The 21,637-nt window shown below is 42.3% G+C and overlaps 6 protein-coding genes across 6 annotated transcripts; 4 read left to right on the top strand and 2 right to left on the bottom strand.

Moving 5' to 3' along the window:
• Positions 1-251: 251 nt before the first annotated feature.
• On the top strand, positions 252-2,403 carry IL334_004844 (uncharacterized protein; the record flags this gene model as incomplete). The annotated part of the gene is made up of 9 exons (XM_062936559.1): positions 252-404; positions 578-711; positions 801-900; positions 983-1,142; positions 1,225-1,285; positions 1,368-1,698; positions 1,797-1,911; positions 1,968-2,142; positions 2,241-2,403. The coding sequence occupies 9 exons, from the start codon at positions 252-254 to the stop codon at positions 2,401-2,403; spliced, it is 1,392 nt and encodes a 463-aa protein (XP_062792610.1).
• A 677-nt stretch (positions 2,404-3,080) lies between these two features.
• IL334_004843 (uncharacterized protein) lies at positions 3,081-3,985 on the top strand (the record flags this gene model as incomplete). The annotated part of the gene is made up of 5 exons (XM_062936558.1): positions 3,081-3,087; positions 3,458-3,500; positions 3,622-3,697; positions 3,782-3,819; positions 3,892-3,985. The coding sequence occupies 5 exons, from the start codon at positions 3,081-3,083 to the stop codon at positions 3,983-3,985; spliced, it is 258 nt and encodes an 85-aa protein (XP_062792609.1).
• Positions 3,986-5,296: 1,311 nt separating this feature from the next.
• Positions 5,297-8,654, top strand: IL334_004842 (uncharacterized protein; the record flags this gene model as incomplete). The annotated part of the gene is made up of 13 exons (XM_062936557.1): positions 5,297-5,354; positions 5,431-6,461; positions 6,568-6,695; positions 6,760-6,821; positions 6,879-6,948; positions 7,011-7,035; positions 7,101-7,246; positions 7,318-7,405; positions 7,470-7,544; positions 7,625-7,750; positions 7,812-8,056; positions 8,110-8,215; positions 8,283-8,654. The coding sequence occupies 13 exons, from the start codon at positions 5,297-5,299 to the stop codon at positions 8,652-8,654; spliced, it is 2,532 nt and encodes an 843-aa protein (XP_062792608.1).
• An 822-nt stretch (positions 8,655-9,476) lies between these two features.
• Positions 9,477-10,698, bottom strand: IL334_004841 (uncharacterized protein; the record flags this gene model as incomplete). The annotated part of the gene is made up of 5 exons (XM_062936556.1): positions 9,477-9,622; positions 9,738-9,934; positions 10,048-10,258; positions 10,396-10,554; positions 10,671-10,698. 5 exons carry the CDS (start codon positions 10,696-10,698, stop codon positions 9,477-9,479), a joined length of 741 nt encoding a protein of 246 aa, XP_062792607.1.
• Positions 10,699-11,894: 1,196 nt separating this feature from the next.
• Positions 11,895-17,027, top strand: IL334_004840 (uncharacterized protein; the record flags this gene model as incomplete). The annotated part of the gene is made up of 9 exons (XM_062936555.1): positions 11,895-11,923; positions 12,009-12,062; positions 12,171-12,258; positions 12,388-14,914; positions 14,977-16,235; positions 16,351-16,479; positions 16,606-16,773; positions 16,854-16,907; positions 17,007-17,027. The coding sequence occupies 9 exons, from the start codon at positions 11,895-11,897 to the stop codon at positions 17,025-17,027; spliced, it is 4,329 nt and encodes a 1,442-aa protein (XP_062792606.1).
• A 770-nt stretch (positions 17,028-17,797) lies between these two features.
• IL334_004839 (guanine nucleotide-binding protein subunit beta) lies at positions 17,798-19,427 on the bottom strand (the record flags this gene model as incomplete). Its single annotated transcript, XM_062936554.1, has 5 exons — positions 17,798-17,833; positions 17,939-18,251; positions 18,327-18,458; positions 18,644-19,136; positions 19,322-19,427. 5 exons carry the CDS (start codon positions 19,425-19,427, stop codon positions 17,798-17,800), a joined length of 1,080 nt encoding a protein of 359 aa, XP_062792605.1.
• Between the last annotated feature and the right edge of the window lie 2,210 nt (positions 19,428-21,637).

Genomic DNA, 21,637 nt, shown 5'->3' with positions numbered 1-21,637 from the left:
ACTTATTGGTCTGTCGATAATTAAAAAGTTGAATTTACAGTACACCATACAATCGCTCTCAAAGTTTCATTATTATTTACTGACTCTACACCTGTATACATCTCGATATCAGACCACCATACATCAATAAAGTAAGAACCCAAATATCGTCCAATCCCTTCTCACTGACAAGACACAGACTGAAGATTGTGGATATCATCTTGATATAAAAAAAAAGAGAATTACAAAACACAATTGATAGATCAAACAATATGCCTAGAGTGGTGAAACCTCAAAAAGCAAGACACGATCCACTTCATGTCCAAATAGATGCGGATGAATCTCTTAGAAAATTCGGTAGACCCAGTAAACCCAGTAAAGGGAAGAAAGGAAGAGGAGATGAAGACGAATATGAAGATGAGCCTGTAAGTTCACTTCTTCCATTTCGCACTTGCGATTCCCTTCACATCGTCTCGGCCATGTATATCGACGTGATCAGATATAGCATAGGAAGGGATGGTGAATTGCTAATTGAAACGAGGGAAAATAATGGGCAATGAATCGCTCAATTGGACTAACTCTATTTTTCCAACTGTAGAAAGCAGAAGATGCCCGAATGTCCAAAAAGATTCTTGACCTCGCTAGAGAACAACAAGAAGAAGTGAATCGTGAATTGGGTGAAGACGATGATGATGTCTGGGAAGATGAGGACGATGAACAAGAAGCTGAACCGTGAGTTATTCAACATCACTTTCGATTGACCGGGAACCGCTTCTTCATGTAACGATGGATAGCTGACCCCTTTTTTGCGACGTTGCTAGTTCGAGAAGACCTAGAGAGATTGCTCAGATCCCAAGCGATGATGAAGATGAAGAAGAATTCGATGACGGTGAAGTGTCAGGCGAAGAATACGCTGAGCTGGTCAGTCGCGACCAGCCTTTCAGCTGAATGAGGAAAGACAACTGATCTTGATAGTCATATCATCGGACAATGGTACATATAGGAAATCGACCCAGCAGATCATGCTACGCTAGATAAGCTGAATGCAGGACAATCAAATGATCCCACTTCGCAAGATCAGGGAGAACCACCTAAGACTTTAGCAGATTTGATTTTCAGTAAAATGGAAGGCGGTGCTGTCAGTAGAGGAATTGAGGATGAGGGTGAGTGGTTTGTATTTTGATGAGCTGGGAAATCTGGAATCAGATAGGATATTATTCTGATTTGCTCACTCTTTCACCATAGATGAAGGACCACCAGATCCAAAAAAAGGCTTAAATCCTAAAGTAGTCGAAGTGTATACCAAGTGAGTTATCTGTTTCAATCCGCTTTCACTTAATTTGTGGACCTTTCCAGTAAAGATGGAATGCTCATGAATTGCAACACAGAGTCGGATTCCTTCTTTCAAGATATAAATCAGGTCCATTACCCAAAGCGTTGAAAATATTACCATCATTACCACACTGGGCTCAACTATTAGCTGTAACGAAACCAACAGAATGGACCCCACACGCCACTTTTGCATGTACGAAGATATTCGTATCGAATCTGAAACCCACGGAGGTCAGAGTCTTCTTAGAAGGTGTTTTGTTAGATAAATGTAGGGAAGATATGAGGATGAACGGTGGGAAATTAAATGTTCATCTTTATGAAGCTTTGAAAAAAGGTCTATATAAACCTGCTGCTTTCTTTAAAGGAATTTTATTCCCCCTTTGTGAGGTGAGTAGGATTTCCGTTCTTACTTACTACCAAGCATTTTTCAGTCTTTGAACGAGTGAGACTTCTTTTTGCTGATTATATGATGCGACCGTTCCCAGACAAGCTGTTCACTTAAAGAAGCTGCTATCGTAGCTTCTGTACTTTCGAAAGTCTCAGTACCGGTCTTACACTCGGCCGCTGCCTTGTTACGACTTGCTGGTATGGATTACTCTGGTGAGTTAGCTAGAAGAGATACCAGTTCGAATCATCAACTGACTCTGCTGTGATAGGACCCAATTCTCTGTTTATCCGTATCCTGCTTGATAAGAAATACGCTTTACCGTATAAGGTAGTTGACGCTATCGTATTTCACTTTATAAGATTGGCAAATTCTCAAAGGAGTAGAACGGGTGAAGATAAATTACCTGTTTTGTGGCATCAGAGTATGTTAGTGTTTGTGCAAAGGTAAGTTATTGTTCCTTCATCATTTCTTTGACGGTGTCTCGACTTTCATCATAATTAAAGGATATATTAGAGTCATAGAAGCTGATTTTGAACTACAGATACGGATCAGATTTAACACCGGATCAAAAAGATGCTCTATTAGATGTCATTCGATCAAGGCCACATCCAACGATAAGTGCTGAAATAAGAAGAGAAATCCTTAATTCAGTTGAAAGAGGCGCACCCAGGCCCGAAGATGGAGAAGATGTCCTTATGCGTTAATATCGTTTCATATCTGAGGCTTTGAATTACTCTATTGGTGTACAGGTGACTTTTGCATGTATGGATTCCTTTTGCATGAATCTATTTTCTATTTGTGCTCTGTCAAACACGGTTTATGTACTGTGCTGTGTGAATATTCTCGACTGACTGGGGATTTGCTAACTAAGTGCAAGTACGTGGTCATCTGGGTGATTTTCTTTGTGATTGAGATCTTTTTGATGCGATTGAGTAAAGGGAATACGCCTCTCAAGCAAGGGCAGAGGAGACAGATCAAGTCGGTCAATGCGGTGTTAAAGCATTATATTAATTACAACAACAAGCAGAAGATCACCACAAAGAAATCACATAAATCACGTGATATATGCTGTATTACATTATACTCGAGTATTAGTTTTTCCTAATATGGGGTCATATGAAGACGCGTCTTTGTTCAGTACGAGTGGAGGCAGTTTAATGATATTTTATCATAAAATATAACAAGTGACATTCCTGTATATGCGCGAGTAAATAACATAATACATCTCTCTCCCTTCTCTCTCGAGTTATAATATAATCCCCCCCTCCCCTCTTTCTTTCTTTCTTTTTAATAAACATCATCATCTCACCAAACAACACATTTTCACAACTTAACAAACTCACCTTCTATCCATTAAATCAACAAACTTAGTTAATTCAACATGGCTCGTAAGTGCATGCATTCTCCCTATCCATCCTAGAGTGGAGGTTGTTCATCCCCACCACAACCACATTCCTCTCTCTACATCACCTCGTTCACCACAGTCATACGCGGAGTGGATGAAAAGGGAATTCAATTGAAATCGAATAAAGCTGACATCATCTTTTGTCTTACATCTTATCTTATCTAGCCAAGAAGAGTAAGTCCTAATTCGTTCTTCATTACTGAATAAGCTGCATTGAGTCAAATCATGCATATGACCATAAAAAAATACAATACCAGCCACCTGGAGAGAAAATCCAAAACAAGCTGACGCGATTTCTTTCTTCTCCCTTCCCTCCTTCTACTTTTTCTATCACCTACTCGAATGATCAATAGCAACCGAACCTAAGAAGGGTGGTGCCAAGAAGCCTTCTGCTTAGTGAGTAGATATATACCTCCCCCTCGTCCTAGACATCACATCATGATATGAATGAAGTTTCTTCCTCGTTTCCCCCTACTTTCGACTTCGTGACATGTACTGACTCGCCTTTGGTTCATAGCAATGAGTACATGAAGGTCCAACTTGCCAAACTCAAGGCAGACGCCGAGAAGACCGGAAAGAAATCCGACCACAAGGTATGTCTCCTTCACCTGTCAGCTGCCATCGATGTAACGCAGTATAAAAGTCATTCACTGATGCCTTGGTCATGACGTTAACAGGAGAACTTCAAAAAGGTCGCTGAATCCTGGAAGACTGCGTAAGTTTAGCTTGAAATCCTTGTCAACCGCTTGATCACAGGAGCTGACTTTTTTTTTTTTTCTCATTACAGTCCTGAGAACCCCGTTAGTATCATTGTCCTTTGCTTGCCTTTTCTACCCCTTTCCTTTGAAAGAGGGAAATCAGTCGCCATCAATCTTAATTGAATGACTTGCTGACTTTGACTTTCTTCTCTTTCCTTTCGTATCTATTTACATGTGATGCTAAACAGAAAAACAAGAAATAAATGATTTCCATTCTTGTCATTTCATCCAAATCTTTGAATTCATCTTTTCCATTTTCGATTTATTTTTTTTAAATAAACCTGCCTTTTTATCTTTTACTGTTTTACGGAAAACGAAAAGAGAAAACGGTGGATGCTTTTGATATGTTTTTATCTTTGGGAAAGAGTATAAAAGAAAGAGTGGAGAACTACGTTATACCTGGTTCAGTATTAGTTTTAGGTCGGGTGATTTGGGACGCTGGGACGTTGTATATGATATATGTTACATATGAATATATATATATTTATGTTTATGATATATGATATGACAATCGGATGCAGGTCGTTGCCTTACTTTGATAATTTATATCGTCAGATGGGATCGACAGTGTATAAACACTAAAGCGATACTGGCATTCATATCTCCCTTCATCTCGACTCATCTGGCTTCCTATATCGATCCTCGTCTGCCACGGTACTGAAGCTATCGCAGGTGAATCTAAACCTAGGAAAGGAGTAAGAAGCACTGACTGGCCGTTCTGCCTTGTATCAATCTTGATGATAGTATTTTAATCTTATATAATCCGAATGTCTATCTTCTTTTCCTTCATAACCCAACCATCTATGCTGTTTTCGTTCAATCTATCCTGTTCTTGTGATTCATTTGACGATAGTTTGTACGGTATCTGGATTGTGGGGCTCAGATCTGCCCCCATATGGTACGCCGTTTTCAGGGACCATCGTCGTTATATATGCGTTGGAGTTTCGGTTAAAATTGTATTGAATTTGACTTTTGAATCGCGTGTGGGTACAAGTTTGTAGCAAATATTCACCGTCACCATGTTACATCGTGCTCTCAACCTGTTCTCTTTTGAAGGTTTTTTCTTTCATCTTCTTTCTTTGATTTGATTTCATTGCATTTCATCAGACACAAGGTTCAGACAGAACATTATTTCATGAATAGACTCATTCATAGACTATATCATCAAAGGAGAAGTATATATCGAATTTCTATCTATCTTGCATCCCAATAAGTCCCCTCGATAAATCTCAACACATATATATCAAAAACAAAATCTGCAAAAGAAGTGATACACACAGACCATCTCATCTGATACAAGTAGAATCACGAACAAATCACAAGACATAGAGATCCGTGCGTTGAGAGAGTACTATCTATAAAAAAGGATCAGATTCCCTTTTCTTGCTCTTCTTTCCTTCTCATCACCACTTCTCGACAAAATCCTTCGTCGTCATGTCGAATTTCCCTCATTCTAGTTCTATCGCCGCCTCATTTGGTACTTCTCCATATGGTGAGTTATTTCGACTTCCGGTCGTATGTATCTGTCCACTTGTGCAAGTTATGCTTACCTACCGTGTGATCTGTAGCCGTTCAGAATAACCTTGGAGATCTGATCAGTCGATCAAGAACTCATCCTCATCCAAGAAGAGATTCGACGAACACGTTCATCAGTACAGCACTTGGACTTGGTCTTGATCAAACACCGACCCAATCAACTGATCAATCGCCAACTGATGAATTTCCACCAGCGTTAAATGGCACACCTGTGAGAAGGAGACCATCAGCTGCTGCCGCAGCTGCAGCTTCAAACGGGTTGACACCTCAGATAGGTACGATCCAAGAAGCTTCTTATGAAGAAGCTATAATATTTCATGATGACGACGATCATGATGATCAAAGTAATATAAATGAGAGATCAACTTTATTAGATAGAGATTGGACTTCAAACTCAAGAAGAGCAAGTCGGAATTCAAGGAGATCGTATGGTGCTACAAGTGCTCCATTAGGTAGGAATGGTAGAAGACAAAAATCAGTTGATGGATTCACATCTACTGGTGGTAACTCAAGATCAAGATCAAAAGCTAGAACTCCACCTAGGAAAGAATCGAATAATAATCATCTACATCATCACAATCATCACAATCATAGTCATCATCGTCATCACAAATCAGAAGGAGGAGAAGATTCGTCATCTATCAATGATTCTTCTATAAATGACCAATCTGAACCTGAAGATAACGAGGACTCATCAGATAGAAGAGGCAGAGGAAGAGGAAGAGGAACTACCGCAAGAGCGTTATCGTCGACTTCGAGTCCATATTCTTCATCCAATCATGGTGCACCTCTACCTTCAACTGGTAGAAGGATGAGTGTCACCGTTCGCATAGCAGATGATTCCTCAGGTGATGAAGGAGGTGATGTAGCGAGAGGGCTGGTCCAATCTGCTGGAGGCGCAATGTTCGGTGGTAGAGCAGGTCTGGGTATGACTCCTTCACAAGCTGGTACCAATGGAGGTCCAATGGAATTAGACCCGGTAGAAGAATTAGATGCTCAAGATTTGGAATTACCTGTAGATCAACAAGGTGTAGAAGTCAGAGTATGGTCAGAAGCTTTAAGAGTGAGTACGAGTATAGTGTACTCTCTTCTCTCTTCTCGTACAACTCTCTTGATTATAGACAAGTAGAAGCGGGAAGATACTGACTTCAGAATAATGTCCGCTTCAGGCCGAATTACCAATCATCCTGAGATCTTCGATACCCATATTCTTCTCGCAACTTGCAGAATGGTCACTCAATTTGGCATCGGTAGTATCGATCGGTCATCTAGGTACAACAGAATTAGCTGCTTCATCGTCAGTACTTTATACTCTTATAGGCATCTAACGTTTCACTACTAATTCGCGCGCAATGCCATAGGCTTGCCTCAATGACTGCTGCCGTGTCTAGTTTCTCAATTCTACAAGGTCTATGTACAGCCAGTAAGTCCTTTCAGATGTTTTTATAACATCTTCTCACTAACGAACCACAATTACTAGTGGACACCTTGCTTCCTGCTGCTTGGACATCTTCGGATCCTTCTAGAGTCGGTCTCTGGACACAGAGAATGTAAGTTCCAAAGAGTACACCGCAAGCATGTCGTCTGAGCTGATCAATCGGTGATAATGTAGGGCTGTTGTATTAACTGTGTCAATGGTACGGTCGATGACACCCATCGTATGATTAGAACTCTTTCGCTGATACCAAATTTACCTTGATAGATACCAATGTTCATGATCTGGTGGAATATAGAAGGCGTTCTGGTTACCCTGGGACAAGAAGTCGAGGTCGCCAAACATGCTTCGGAATACTTGCGATGGTTATCTTTGGGTATTCCAGGTTATGGAGGTAATGTTTTACTCAAGAAGTACGTTTGGTATTTCATTTGCCCATTCTGGCCGTGGAGGTAATTAGGATAGCTGATGGGCATCACTGCAGATATCTCCAAGCTCAAGGCTTGATGTATGTACCCACCTACGTTTTGTTCTTCGTTGCACCGACCAACGTACTCATGAATTACCTATTCGTGAGTGATATCTCTACCCCGCTGTGAATACTCTGACGTGACTGCGTTGTTCTCATCGTCGTAGGTTTGGGGTCCGGATTCTATCCGTTTAGGATTTGTAGGGGGTGCCGTCGCAACAGGAATGTCATATAACTTAGCTGTAAGTTCAACTTTTTCAATCTATCCCAGCCAACCGAACCGCGACGATTCTGTCACTAATTCGTACCCTACTTCTAACAGTTCTTAATTTCTTTACTTTGGATCATGTTTTACGGGCCAAGGGAAGCTTTCCATCCCATCAAACTCAAACATTGTTGCTCCAAGTTAGGCACAGTCACATCCCTAGGGCTTGCTGGTACGATTATGGTGAGCGAATTGGAATGTTACGTCGCTGTACAATCCAATGCTGATGAGTATATGCTGTCAGCTTTCGTCTGAATGGTGGGCGTGGGAAGCTATGGCACTTGCTGCATCGATCTTGGGTCCAATTCATCTTGCCGCTCAATCGGTACTCCTTTCTACAGCTTCTACTTTCTATCAGGTCCCTGCCGCTCTCGGTATCGCAGCTGCTGTGCGTGTCGGTAATCTTTTAGGTGCAGGACGAGGTTGGGAGGCCAAATGGGCAAGTAGGGCGAGTCTGCTATTGAGTTTGCTCTTTGCGGCTGTCAACTCGTGAGTATTACACTTTCATATGGTGATCAGAGCTGATACCAAATGGTGAACAGCTCGATCTGTATTATTTTCAGAAAGAAATGGGGTTATCTCTTCAATAACGATGCGGAAGTTGTGACTTTAGTAGCCGAAATCATGCCTTATATCGCTTTGTTCCAGGTACGTAAGACAGCTTATCCCAACAATCCGATTTGAACCTGACCATTAAATGTTGTGGCGTGGTTAGTTATCAGACGGTATAGTCTCGACAGCAGGGTCAGTACTTCGATCGCTTGGACTACATACAACAGGAGCTTTGATCAATTTAACATCATATTACATAATTGGATTACCATTTGGATTGTGGTTAACTTTCACGCCCAGATTCCATCTAGGTTTGATTGGAATCTGGGTAGGATTGAGTATAGCCTTAACATACGCCAGTATACTAGAATTTTATATGGTCTGGAAAGCTAATTGGACAAGAGCAGTGGAGAGAATAAGAGAAAGATTAGGTTTACCAGCTCATGGTCAAATTGATCCAGATGGTAAATGGGATTTACAGGTTGATCATGATCGTGATGATGTTGACGAAGAAGAGCAGGGTATTGTTATATAAGGTGTATGTATGAACACATGTCACGCGACTTTATTCCATATATTTCACATTTATTACATATCATGTCTTAACGTAGATTCACGTTCTCTGTGTCTCAAATGTGCTGCACTTAACGAAACCATACCAGTAATTCATCATGCATATAATGATTGCTTCTGAACAATGGAGGTGATTGATACAATAAACAATATGTTCACATTGTAGCATTTTCAAAAAACAACCTGTCCAGCTGGTTTCTACCGTGTGTCATTGTACTTCATGGTACAAAACAAGCCAGTTGCTCAAAGAAATTGTCTCGAGAGGCCAATAGAATACCTCTGATCAGTTGACCGGTCGCGATTAGCAGTGCATCAGAGCAGTTATCGCCTACACCGGAATCACTAGGGATCTGAATTGGACACACGTCTGCAATTGAACAGTGGATCTGAGTTGGAATATAATATACATTTACTGTATGAGTGGTATGAGATGAGAGATAAAAAGATGTGTCACTCGAAAAGTGGAATGGCAATAAGGCTAAGGATCTATACTTGAATAGAACGTTATACATTACTCTAAGCGGTAGCAGGAAGATAAACAATCTTATCAATGTGAGAAAGAATTTCACTGAGCTTCTGTGTCACGACAACGTTGTGGGCGTGATGGTAGTAGTTGACTCTAAACACATAAAGAAAATGGTTAGTTCATCCATCTTTCAGCTTCCAAGGGATACGCAAAGATGAAAGACGTTGTCCAATAATGCGGGATGATGTATGGGACGGAACTTGAAGGGGGTAATCCCATGTTTATGATATGTGTGACAAACAGAATAGTTGTTTCAACTTACTTTCTGTCGTTCTCCTCGCCCTCAGCTGTTACTGATAGGAGAGTGTAATATTTGTCGTGAGTGTAGGATGCGCCGTTTGTGAAACCATCTTTCTTGGTGTGGAAGACAGCAGGTTGTTCTGTGGCTTTTAAGAAGAAATCGTCTGTTGCGCACGAGTATTGTATAGATATAATGTATTGTCAGCGAGCGCGTAAGACCGATGCGTCTACAGTATGTCTGCGTCTGCGTCTGCGTCTGCGTCTGGATCAAAAACTCACAGAGATCATTACAAGCTTGCTTTTTACCATCTTTATCTTCTGGATGTTCGATTTTTTTCTCTTGTGCTTTTTCACCCGTCAACATGTGATAAGCGTCAAAGGGATCACCAGCTGAAATCTTTTTGGGTACATCTGAACCATCTAATCCTTTCACGTCACCTAATTTGGCCATGGCAGAGACGATTCCTGCCGTCCACCTATCATATCAGATCAGAAATAAATCACAATAAGATCAGTCGACGCTGTTTATGTAGCTCAGTTCTGTATTGTGAGGGATCTGGAAGCAATTCTTTGAATCAATCTAACTTACCATCCATGATTATCTCTATAAGCGATTTCAGATAGAGTTTCATCAGATTTTACTTTTTCAGTCACTTTATTACCATTTTTATCAATTAGATAGAATTCAGCTTCAGTTACACCATCTTTAGTGTCGAGTTGTTTCATCTTGTCTGCAATTTTGTTAGTATGAGCCAATGATCCGATAGTGGATGTTAACCAAGATGTTTCATCTCCTTTAGCTATTTTTGTCAGATGCCACCAATCAAATATCAAAATATCAAATCAAATCAAGTTAAAAAGACACAGACCCAATCGTCAGCAGGAAGATGGGGTATTTTTGTCAAGTTGTCAATGAAAATTTTGACAACCAACTCACTATCCCTTAAATCCTCATTTAATGGCTTTTCGCCGTCTAGAAAGTTCTTAGATTGTGTTTGACCGTTATCTATTTTCCCGGATCGAATGGAAAGTTCTCCTCCATCTTTGGGTACAGCCGCAGCAAGACCACTTTGACCGATAGCCAAGACGTTCAGAACTGTATTCAATCAATCACAGTGTGATCAGTAAGTGGGATGAACTCAGAGTACAACCTGGAAAATATCCCAGGCGAATCGGAGTCGAAAATTGACTGATCAGGAGAAGACAACTTACCGTAAAAGATAGTGTGGGTGAATCTCATATTGTAAAAGAGTGTGTGGTTTGATCGTTTATAGGTTAATTTATTGATTAAAGTAGTTTAGTACAAAAGGTACGCTTGTTCACAAAAAAAGATATCTCGAATACAAATTTATGAAGGTAAATCTATTACCTTGATTAATCTGATTATTACTTGCTTGATGACGGAAGTTTTCAAGACTATATCATGGCGAAAGAGGACATTTTTTATACCTTACTCATCGATGAATCGACGAACGATGAAGGCCACGAAAATCGAATGAGTGTTTTTCATTGATTGGTCGTTCATCCATTATGCTATTCATCTGACACATCTACGTCCTTTCAAGCGATATCATCCTCATCCCTTTTGACAATTGCATCCATTATGATATATGGTTGACACATGTGAGTCCTTTCACCTACCAAGACCCTCATCCCACTTACAGGGGTCATCAATGGTATATTGAATGGTAGTAAGAAAAGGATCAGCATTGTTCTACAACAGAAGCGTCGATAAGATTGATGTGAAACCGAAACAACAGGGGATCAGATAATCGGTCAACCAATCTATTTAATGTAAACCCGCGTGATCGTGATCCAGATCACTGGCATGATAGGATTGATACCCGTAATCAATGGTAAGAATGGGATGATGATCGGTTTCAAAGAGTCCAATCAATGATCCTCACGTAAAAAGCTTCACGAACACAGAAAAGTGGTAACCGACGAGACTTGGATGGATAGGTGCAAGAACTCGGTCGATGTCCCGTTGGCTCGGTAGGGAGTGCTTGTGATGGATTACCTTTGATTTGTATCAGGGCGTATACTGTTGTGGAACTGTCCAACAAATTGATATTCCTTAGTTTCTCAGTCTGGATCTACTCTTGGACAATTGGGATCAACCATCATCTGCTTTTATCTCTTATTGGGCTATAAATACGCTGTATAGAGTGATGTCATAGTATGGCATGATATGATTACATAATGTCAAGGTCGATCCCCGCACTTATGATTCATTGGGCATCGTGTTTGACGTTGATGAATGACCGCAGGATGATATACCAACTCACATCAACACTTATCATCGCAGTTAGCATAACCTGTCGTCCGTCTTCTCAACAATCAATATCCAGGCAACTCAAGCTCAAACCTCTTGCTGGACCGTTTATCCTCGGTTACTTCTCATCTGCACAGTAACGAAATCAGATTACCTGAAATATGTCATACCCATATCTTGCACGTACAATGTAAGTTACCTTTTACACAAAGTACACGAACAGGATTGAATGTATCGGAAGCCATGTACTGATGTCTGAATTCAATCTACTGTAGACTGAAATACAAGTCTCCTCATGCAACTGATTTGTCCTTCCTTAAAGATGAAACGTGAGTTTTGTCTGTTCTGCTCAAATATAGTAATTGCACTAGTATACGTCAGAAGATCAGGCGAGATTAAAGACACGTAGCTGATCACATAATGTGTTATAAAATCAGGATAAGGGTTACTGGTCCTTCGGATGATGATGAAGATTGGTTGATTGGGGAAAACATTGATGGTTCAAAGAAAGGTGGATTTCCAAAAGTACGTCTACGTCTACCTTTACGTTTCTATTATCGTTTCGATTATTATACTCGAGTAACGTGCTTCATGCGACCTCTTGCTCAAAGTGCGATAAAATAGCTGTATACTGATCTTCCAATGTCATATCAGGACTTCATCACTCCAATCGAAGAAGAACAAGCAGGAGCAGGAGAAGGATCAAATACAGAACATCCCACTCAACAATCTGAACCGGCTCTCCCTACAACCACTACCACTAATACTACTTCGACCAATCAATCAGCTCCCCCTGTATCGATAAATATTCCAGCTCCACCTTCACCAACATTAGAAGCCACTTCGAGACTTCCAACTCCTGCAATGGCTCCTTCACCCGTACCTCCTACTGCTGAACCATCCACATCTGACCCTGCCCCTGCCCCTGCCCCTACTTCTGCACCCGCGCCTACTCGTGCACCTGTATCAACAGAAGCTACAAATACAACAAGTGATTCACCTCCAAAACCTCAATCGATGAAAGATCGATTAGCATTCTTTGCTGCAGCACAAAACAAACCTGCTCCGCCGCCAATCAAACCCAAACCTGCTGCAGGTGGATTAACATGGTCTCAAAGACAGAAATTGCGTCAAGAGCAAGAAGCCAAAGAACGTGAATCCAACCCTAATCCCACCTCAACTCCAGCTGCTCATGCTCCTGCTCCAGCCCCCGTACCATCGCAACCCGCTCCGATTACTTCGAAAGAACCAGCTGCCAGTCAACCTAAAGATGAAGAGAAGAAAGACGAAGGAAAAGGAATGTCAGCCGCTGATGCTCTCAGTTCAATCACAAAAGGTGGCTCATTGAAAGAACGTATGGCAGCTCTGCAAGGTCAAGGTGCTTTTGGTTCAAATTCAACTCCAAATGAAGAATCAAAATCCACTGCTCCTCCACCTGTCTCATCTGGTAAAGTCTGGAAGAGACCTCCTGCTCCCGAACCAGAGCCTGAAGCAGATACACAAGATACCACTGAACAAATCGATAGACCTGAAAGCGTCAGATCGCCAATTGCAGAACAAGGTGATAGCATAGCTCACCCAAGAGAAGAAGGAAGTACAGAAGAACAAGCAGAAAGAGAAGAAGACGACGAAGATGAGGAAGAAAAGGAAAAAGCTAGAAGAGCAGCTATAGCTGCTAGAATGGCAAAATTAGGTGCTAGGGGCCCAATGGGTATGATGCCACCTGCAAAACCTGCTCGAAAACCTACCAAGGAAGCCTTGAGTGCAGCTTCCAGTCCTGTCGAAGAGAAGAGGGAACCTGTCCCCGAAAGTACCTCTAAAGCTGAAGATGAAGTAAAAGCTACTCCCTCTGCAGACGAAACGGCAGCAGATTCGGCAGGACCCCCAAAATCTATACCTATCCCAGCTGTGCCGCGACGTACTGCTCCTCCCAGAAGACGTGGTCCTGCGGCAACACCGGCATCTACCAATCCAACCGAAACCGCCCGCGAGAATCCTCCTGAACCAGAGAATAGATTCGAGACTACCGATGAAAGTGGTGCACCTATTCCTCCTCCTCAAGTCATGGTAGCAGGAGAAGATGATCCTCTGCCCAAAACACAAGCTGGCCTTGAGAAGGAAAAAGAGGATGAGGAAATAGGTAAAGGCGTTGGAGGATTAGAAGGTGCAGCAGCAGCTGGAATTGCACTTGCTCCTGTTGATCCTATCACTTCTTTCACCTCTACCTCTAACGGAGATGGAAACAGCCACGCTCCACTTGCACCTCGATTGGAAGAAGATGCAGATAAAACACTTGTGGGAGCTATTGGAGGTGCCGAGTCCGTATCGAGAGGGACTGGGACCCTAACCACGGAACAAGGTGAAGGACAAGGTGAAATTATTGACGAATCATCACCACCTGTTCAAGAAGTGGAAGAAGGAATTTTTGAAGGTGGAGAAGAAAAAGACGATGTAATGAAACAAGCTCAGCGAGGGAATCTAGAATACGAAGCACCTTCAAACCCATTGGACTTGAAAAATAACGATGAACCTATGTCTACACCTTTAAGCCCAATTCCAATAGGTATGGTACCCATTCATCCACCCGCAGAAGATGGTTCAGGTTATGACGAAGATGAACCACCTCATCCTTCACCAAGAAGAGGTATATCGTTAGATATGCCTTTAGATGAGGTGGAATTGAAGCATGAACATGAACACGAACTACATAATGATGAGGAGATCGATAACGCACCCGCGCCACCACCAAGGAGACTATCGTTAGATAAACCTCTAGGTCCACGACCATTACCCTCACCTGGAAAAATCGGAAGAGCTTTACCTCCTCCTCCGACATGTAATTCCCTCATCCCACCAAGGGATGATTCTGAGGAAGAAGACGAAGAGGACGATGATATACGTCCCCAACCACCAGCTAGACTACCACCCCCACCTGCTCAGCAAACCCAAGAGGAGGAAGAAGAAGAAGAAGAAGAGGAAGGGGATGACGCGGATCAAGCACCACCCCCTCCTCCAGCTAGACACATACCTCCTCCTGGTCAAGATGACGAGCAGGAACAGGAAGAAGAGGACGAGGACGAAGACGAAGCGCCCCCACCTCCACCACCCGTCAGAAAGCCTTCGGCACCAACTCCTCTGCAAGTTGGAATTCCTACACCTGCTAGCGCACCGAAGTCTCCCAGTGAGTAAACCAAAATAAAAATCCACGAAATACGAGCTGACCACGTTCTCCACCTTGCCCAGTTGGCTCTTCACCTACAATCTCCACGTCGCCCATGCAATCGCGTACTCTTGCGTCTCAAGAAAGCCTTGCACCTAGCAAAGAAGAGGATGATGATGATGCTTCACGACGATCAGGTATTGCCGCTCGAATGGCTAGATTAGGCGGAATCAAATTCGGTATGCCACCTCCAACATTGAGAAAACAGTCTCAAAATGTATCTTCACCTACTACCGAAACACCTGTCACCGATCAGGAGCACCTGAACTCACCCATCGATAAAGAACCCCCTCTTCCCAGTCCAAAAGGAGAACCACCTTTGTCTCCTATCTCTGCAGTCGGAGCGCAAGAAGGTGAAGAAACTCCCGAACAAGAAGCTGCTAGACGCAGAGCTACTTTGGCTAGATTAAGAGCAGGCGGTGCTCTCGGTGGATTTGGACTTTTCAACCAAGGTAGTAGTCACGCTGCCGCAACCGAGGAAATTCATGAAGACAGTAGAGGTTTAGCTGTCGACAATGAACCAGAAGCAAATGAGGAAGATGCATCACCTCCACCAGCACCTCCTGCTCGACCTGTTGCGCCCTCCGGTCCGCCTGCTTTAGGTCCTCCAGCCAACGCTGAAGATGAGGACGAAGCTCCTCCTCCACCTCCACCTACTAGGCCCATGATTTCCACTGCTAACACTACAGAAGGGGAGACTACCGCTCTACCACCTCGACTGCCACAAAGTCCAATTTCCCCTATACCACCATCACCAGTGCGAACTCCATCTGGCAGAAGACCACCCGTCCCATCGGAGAAACGGTTCTCTCATTCGTACAAAAGATCAAGTACTTCCTCATCAGCTGTTATACCTGAAAATCAATCTCTTTCAACTTCAGGTGATTTGCCAATCGCCGATGAACCGGCTGTAATGGCGTCCGATCAATTTGAAGAAGATCAAGCTCCACCACCTCCACCTCCTCTAAACAGGAGTCTTCCACCCCAACAATCAGTGCCAGACTCGCCGAGAAGATCAATGTCCACAACCTCGAGGGCGTCTAGACAGTCTTTTGAGCTACCTCCTTCCACGCCAAGCAGAGTTCTCCCTCAACAGCAACAGCAACAACAAGTACCATCTTCACCTGTCCTACCTTCTCCAGCCAGACAAAGCTCGGTCTCGCAGACTCATGGTAATAGACCAGGATTTGATCAGTTGAAAGAAGCGTCTGCAACACACGGTGCTCAACTAGCCAGATCCGCTCAAGGTATCTTCAATCAGGGAAGAAAAGCTTATGTCGGAGTAAGTGATCTCGTCATTTCAGGGGGAAAAAGCTTGATCCAATTTTTGGATGACTATGACTATTCATGTACCGAATGATAGATCGACGTTGACTTTGCCCCTTTTCATAATATAGGATGGTAGTCCAATTGGATTCGTATATGTGGCTATGGATAATGCCAAACTGCCTAGACCGATTCCAGGCCAATTGGGTCAAGTGATATTTGAACAAGAAGGAGGATCAATCATGAAAAGATATGACAACGTGAGTGGAGCAGTCCACTGTGCAACAACCCACTGTGCAACAACCCACTGTGCAACAACCCACTAAGATGTAGGAGAATTTGCCAAAATACGGTTTGCTGATAAACTCTTTCGTAATCGCATACAGCCCAAGCCAGGAGATATAGCGGCTTTCCATGACTCGAAATTGAAAGGTAAAAAAGGATTGACTACATATAATCAACATGTCGGTTCAGTCGAAGATCCACTGGTTGGTATCGTAGCTGAATTTGAGGAGAGAAAACATAAATTGAAGGTGTATCAAGTTGAACGAGGTGTAAGTTCCGGTTTAGACTCCACGAAAAAAGAATTGCGGAATCGTTGACTGATGATGTTCCCATAATGTTCATCCCATAGGTCCCAGAAGAAGTCAGTTACAGATGCGAAGATTTAAAGAGTGGTAGAATAGTTGTAAGTAATTTTCGCAAGATCATAAAAGTTTCATTATTCTACCTCCATTTTCGATTCTCGTGGATTGTACTGATTTCCTTTTCGTTGCGCTTCGAATAGGTTTATCGACTCGGTTTGTAAAGACGATCATATGAGATATTTCCAGTTAATATGCTGTATTTCGGATGAAAAATAGGATGGAATTGAAGTAATTAGTGTCACATGAAGTTGTTAATGATTAAATAGGAAATGGAAATTAATGATTTTGGTTGCGTGAGAAGTCATGAATTATCTGAATCTCGTTGTGATAAGCCGCTTGTTTTGCTGTGAGAAACGAGTCAGAGTATTCCGAACATTTCACTAGCTAGTGATCTGTTATACATCCATATCCATAATCTGTATGATGAGTTTTTCGCCCACTTCTGATGCGCGACAACATGGATCGATATCTGTTATTCATAATATTTTTCTAGGAAGAATGTATTTCGTCAAGATAAACAGAGACCAAAAAAAGTGAAAGTCGATGTCAAGGTAAGATAAAATTAACACTTCCTTCATAAATTAAGATATTAAAGTAACGAGGATAAGGAGAATGAAATTAGAAAGATGACAACGTCAAATGACAGATTGGTGAGAAAAGCCAAAGCAAATCAAAGAAAGAATGTGAATATTTATCTGATGAACGGGTTTGTAATGATGGAAAGCAATGTTTTGATTTCTGGTATAAACGTATTCATACAAGGGTATAGGTATTTCGAGCTTAACTTCATTTGTACATTCTCCGTCCGTCTGCCGATATCCTTTGTGGCGACAGCAGGGGTATGTAAAGCATACAAGCATGAACATTGAGTGGGTCGTTTGGTACGATAATGGAGATTGAGGATCGAGAAATGAGGATTGAGAATTGAGGATTAAGGATTATTGGATGACTTGATTTGATGTGGAGTCTTAAGACCAGACCTTTAGAGTAAAGCAACAACCATTGGTGTCAGCACGTTTCCCAAATATAAAAGGATATAAAAGGAGAAAATCAAAGAAAATCAAAAACTCACTTTCAATAAACTGTCCCAACTTCCAGTGCATAAAGCTACACCATCACCACTTACGCCCATACAAGATATTCTATTTTCGTGACCTGCCAAAACACCTATTCGTTCACCTTTTAATGTATCCCAGACATTACAATTATAATCGTCGTATCCTGCGAATAAGACTCGTCCCGAGATTGAGAATGCCACTGAAGTGATTCCGCATAAGATATTATCGTGTGCGTATGTGTTCATCTCTCGATCAGCACGTAAATCGTATAATTTGCAAGTTGCATCATCTGATCCAGTGGCGAAAGCATCTCCATTAGGGAAGAATCTGGGGAAGTCCCAAAATTATCAGCAAGATGTTGTATGGCTTTTGGTTTATGCAGATGTCAAAGACTCTACTCACTGTACCGCATTGATATCTGATTCATGTCCTGTAAATGTTTGTACAGCTTTACCTGTTCGAATATCCCATACTTTTGCAGTGGCATCGCACGCTCCAGAGACGAATAGATTGGCATTTGGCGCGAGTGAAATGCTGTACCAATCAGAACGTATATCAGCTTCAATCCCCTTCTACAGCTCACTTCCCCCTTCCCCTCTCCCCCTTTCTCTTCCCCCTTGCCACTTTCCCGTCTCGCCCCCCTCCTCTCCGCCCAACCCCCGTTCTCCGGCTCCCTTTTCATCCATCCTCATGAATCCGCTTTACAAGACAGTACTCACCTCATTACATCACCGGTATGATCATTGAATTCCATAGTTCTCACGCCTTGTTCTACATCCCATAACATACAAGTCATATCACCTGAACTTGTTACTATTTGTCTATCGTTTATGAACCGACAACAGGATAAATAACCCGAGTGTGCTGATAATTCTCTTGCCACTTTGACTTGACCACCTGGACCGCCTGGTGCTGCACCTCGAAGCGAATAGATGGAACAGATGTTGTCCAATCCACCACAAGCTACGAAGTTTCCTGATGGCGCATACGCACAGGTCATCACCCATGATGAACGTAGTGGGATAGCGTGAACTTTGTTGGTTGTATAAGCGTCCCAAACGATCAACTTTCCATCTTGAGATGCCGATACTAAATGTCGTTTGTCTGCAGCCCAGTGTAATGCATATATTTTCGCCAAATGACCCTTCAACGTACGCCGCACTTTTAATGTCATACGCGGTAATGGAGGTGTGTCGTTGGCCATAGCTCGCACTAATAGGATACAAAGCGTCAGTTACAAATCGTTTGGGATCCTAAGATCGATACCCTGCTCTCAGCCTGCCTACGTTACTCTCCTTTCTTCTCAGGTTTCTTAGGTGAGAAGCCATGTCGCTATTGCCACTCGGTCTCGGCTTGGAAGACCATATATATCATCAGGATCAATAGTCAATACTCACGACTTGTATCAGCTGTTTGATCCTTTGCCGCTCTGATCTTATCTTTCAACGCGTCCGCCTCCCTCCGTGCTGCTGAGATCTTTTCTTGTATTTCTGCTGATGACATGATGGATGATTATGTGATGAGGGGACAGGCTGAGGTGTAGTGCAGGATAAGCTGTTCAGGTATCACGTCGATTAGCACAAGAGATGTATTCTTGGATAGAAAAATGAACAAATAATCACTGGTACTCACCTTGTTACTTGTTACTCGATACTTGATAGTTGGTAATTGACGAAAACGTTGATGTTGGTGATTGAAAGACGATTGAATATATCCTGATTCTGAGCTCGATTGGTTTTTCAAGTTGAGTGATGTACTGAATGAGATGCGAACGGGGTCGTTTAGTGATTGGTTGTTGAAGTGTGAATGGAGATGAATCCGAGCTCGATCTATCGTACCAATGTGGGACAAAAAAAATGAAAGAGAGATCTGTGCTCTTGGACGTGTTGAGAATGTCAAGCAAAGTCAATGACGGGTCGGGGCTCGTGCGTTGTTTAGGCGATAACTTATGGTTTGGATTAGACGTTGAAGGGTGGATCCGATGATTGATTGGAAGTGCGTTGTTTTGATTGACTATATGAGATGAGCGAGGAAGTTGAATAGGTGATGAAGGGGATACAAGTGAGTGTGATCAGGAAGGATGGAGTCGACGTGAAGAAGCAGTTCGTATTATAAAGGAGGGGTCGAGGAGTTGAGGGTCGAGGGTTGTTTTTATGGTATGAACGGGAGAAGAGATGGATGACCGAGTGAGCCGTTGAGTCAATTGATATACATCCGAAAGTCAGCATACGATCTCACACTTTTATCTCTCTGTACTTTTCAAAAATAGGATGGATGCTGACAAGTGGAAGCTGGAATAGCGGTAGCTTGAAGTGTTGATGTTTGGGTTTGTCTAGGAGATGACTCACGGATTAATGGGAATTGCGTGTGTATAATTCCTTATTTTCACTCTGTTCAAATCCTTAATTCTGATCGTCTATCCGAGTCCCTTCCAATTTGCAGATAGGACGCTCGAGGTGGACTTGGAGACACCACTTATGGTTTTGTTGAGGTTGAAGGCGACGCTATGATCTTCTCTATAGGATTTCTGATTCCCACTATCCTGGAGTTTCGCTCTACACTGGTCACTTCCCTATTGCTACAGTCTCTGGAAGGACCACGAACGGGACGATCAATGCTTTTGTATATCCTGGGTATATTTGGGATTGGACGAAACTGCAGTGTCATGCCAGTTCTCAGCTTATTTCTCTTCCACTTGAAGATCGTTTATTCACACTCACCAGGATCTACCGCGTCTATGCTTGCATCGATGTTGTCACGGATGCTCTTCGCTCCCTTGCCGTCTATGAGGATTTGGTGGATGTTTGTTGTTGTACGAGATGAAGCACGGACCTATTTGTCACTTCAGTTTCAAGTGTATATACTCAATGTGAAGTTGGCTGGTATGTGCCCCGTTTTCGTCCCTTTCCCTCGTGGTAGATGTGTGTGTGTATGTGTGTGTGTATCTTTTAAGGTCCCAGGGGATATATGCAGATCCAAGCGTTGCAATAATACACAATCTGATAGTATTGAGAGGTATATCTCTGAACAGTATCACTGACGATGGTGATGATGAATGTACCAAAGTCCCAAAACGTGTATATATGATATTATTGTTATATGTTATGGAACAAGCCAAAAGCAGGATATAGAGTTACCATGTAAGGAAGAACAACAATAAAGAAATAGTAATAATAAAAGCCATGAAATGTGTTAGGTACGGATTTATTGTCTATTTGAGTTTTATAATTCCCTGAATGGCAATAAATAAGATGTACAAAAACATAAAGTAACAAGGGGGCGGTAAGTGGTAAGAAGAACCCCAAACCCTTAAAAGAGATTAATTGATGTTCCTCGACTTTGGGGTTCGTCTCTTAATTGTTTAAAATGGTACTACTGTACAGCTGTCTGTACAACATGAACATGTGAGAGAGCAAGGGAGGTAGGAGGAACCAAGAATTAATGATGTGAAGATGAGGAGCGCTTTTTGATGCATATATTTTCTGCGCTAGTTCAAGGCGATCGGTAGATCCACTTCCCAAATAAGCTCAAAGTTAAACCTGCTTCTTGTGCATATCATTAAGCTGTCATCATATTGTTACTTCTATTTCATACGAGTTGTCACTAGCCTTTGCCTTGATGCTTCATCTCGTTCAGCTTACAAACTTGTGAAATGAATGTGTAAATGATGTCTTTCGCTCTGTATTCGGTGAAACACAACTTTGCTTTTGAAT

This window comes from Kwoniella shivajii, chromosome 6, assembly GCF_035658355.1.
Source record: "Kwoniella shivajii chromosome 6, complete sequence".
NCBI lineage: Eukaryota > Fungi > Basidiomycota > Tremellomycetes > Tremellales > Cryptococcaceae > Kwoniella > Kwoniella shivajii.
This window is presented reverse-complemented; position numbering and strand designations above follow the sequence as displayed.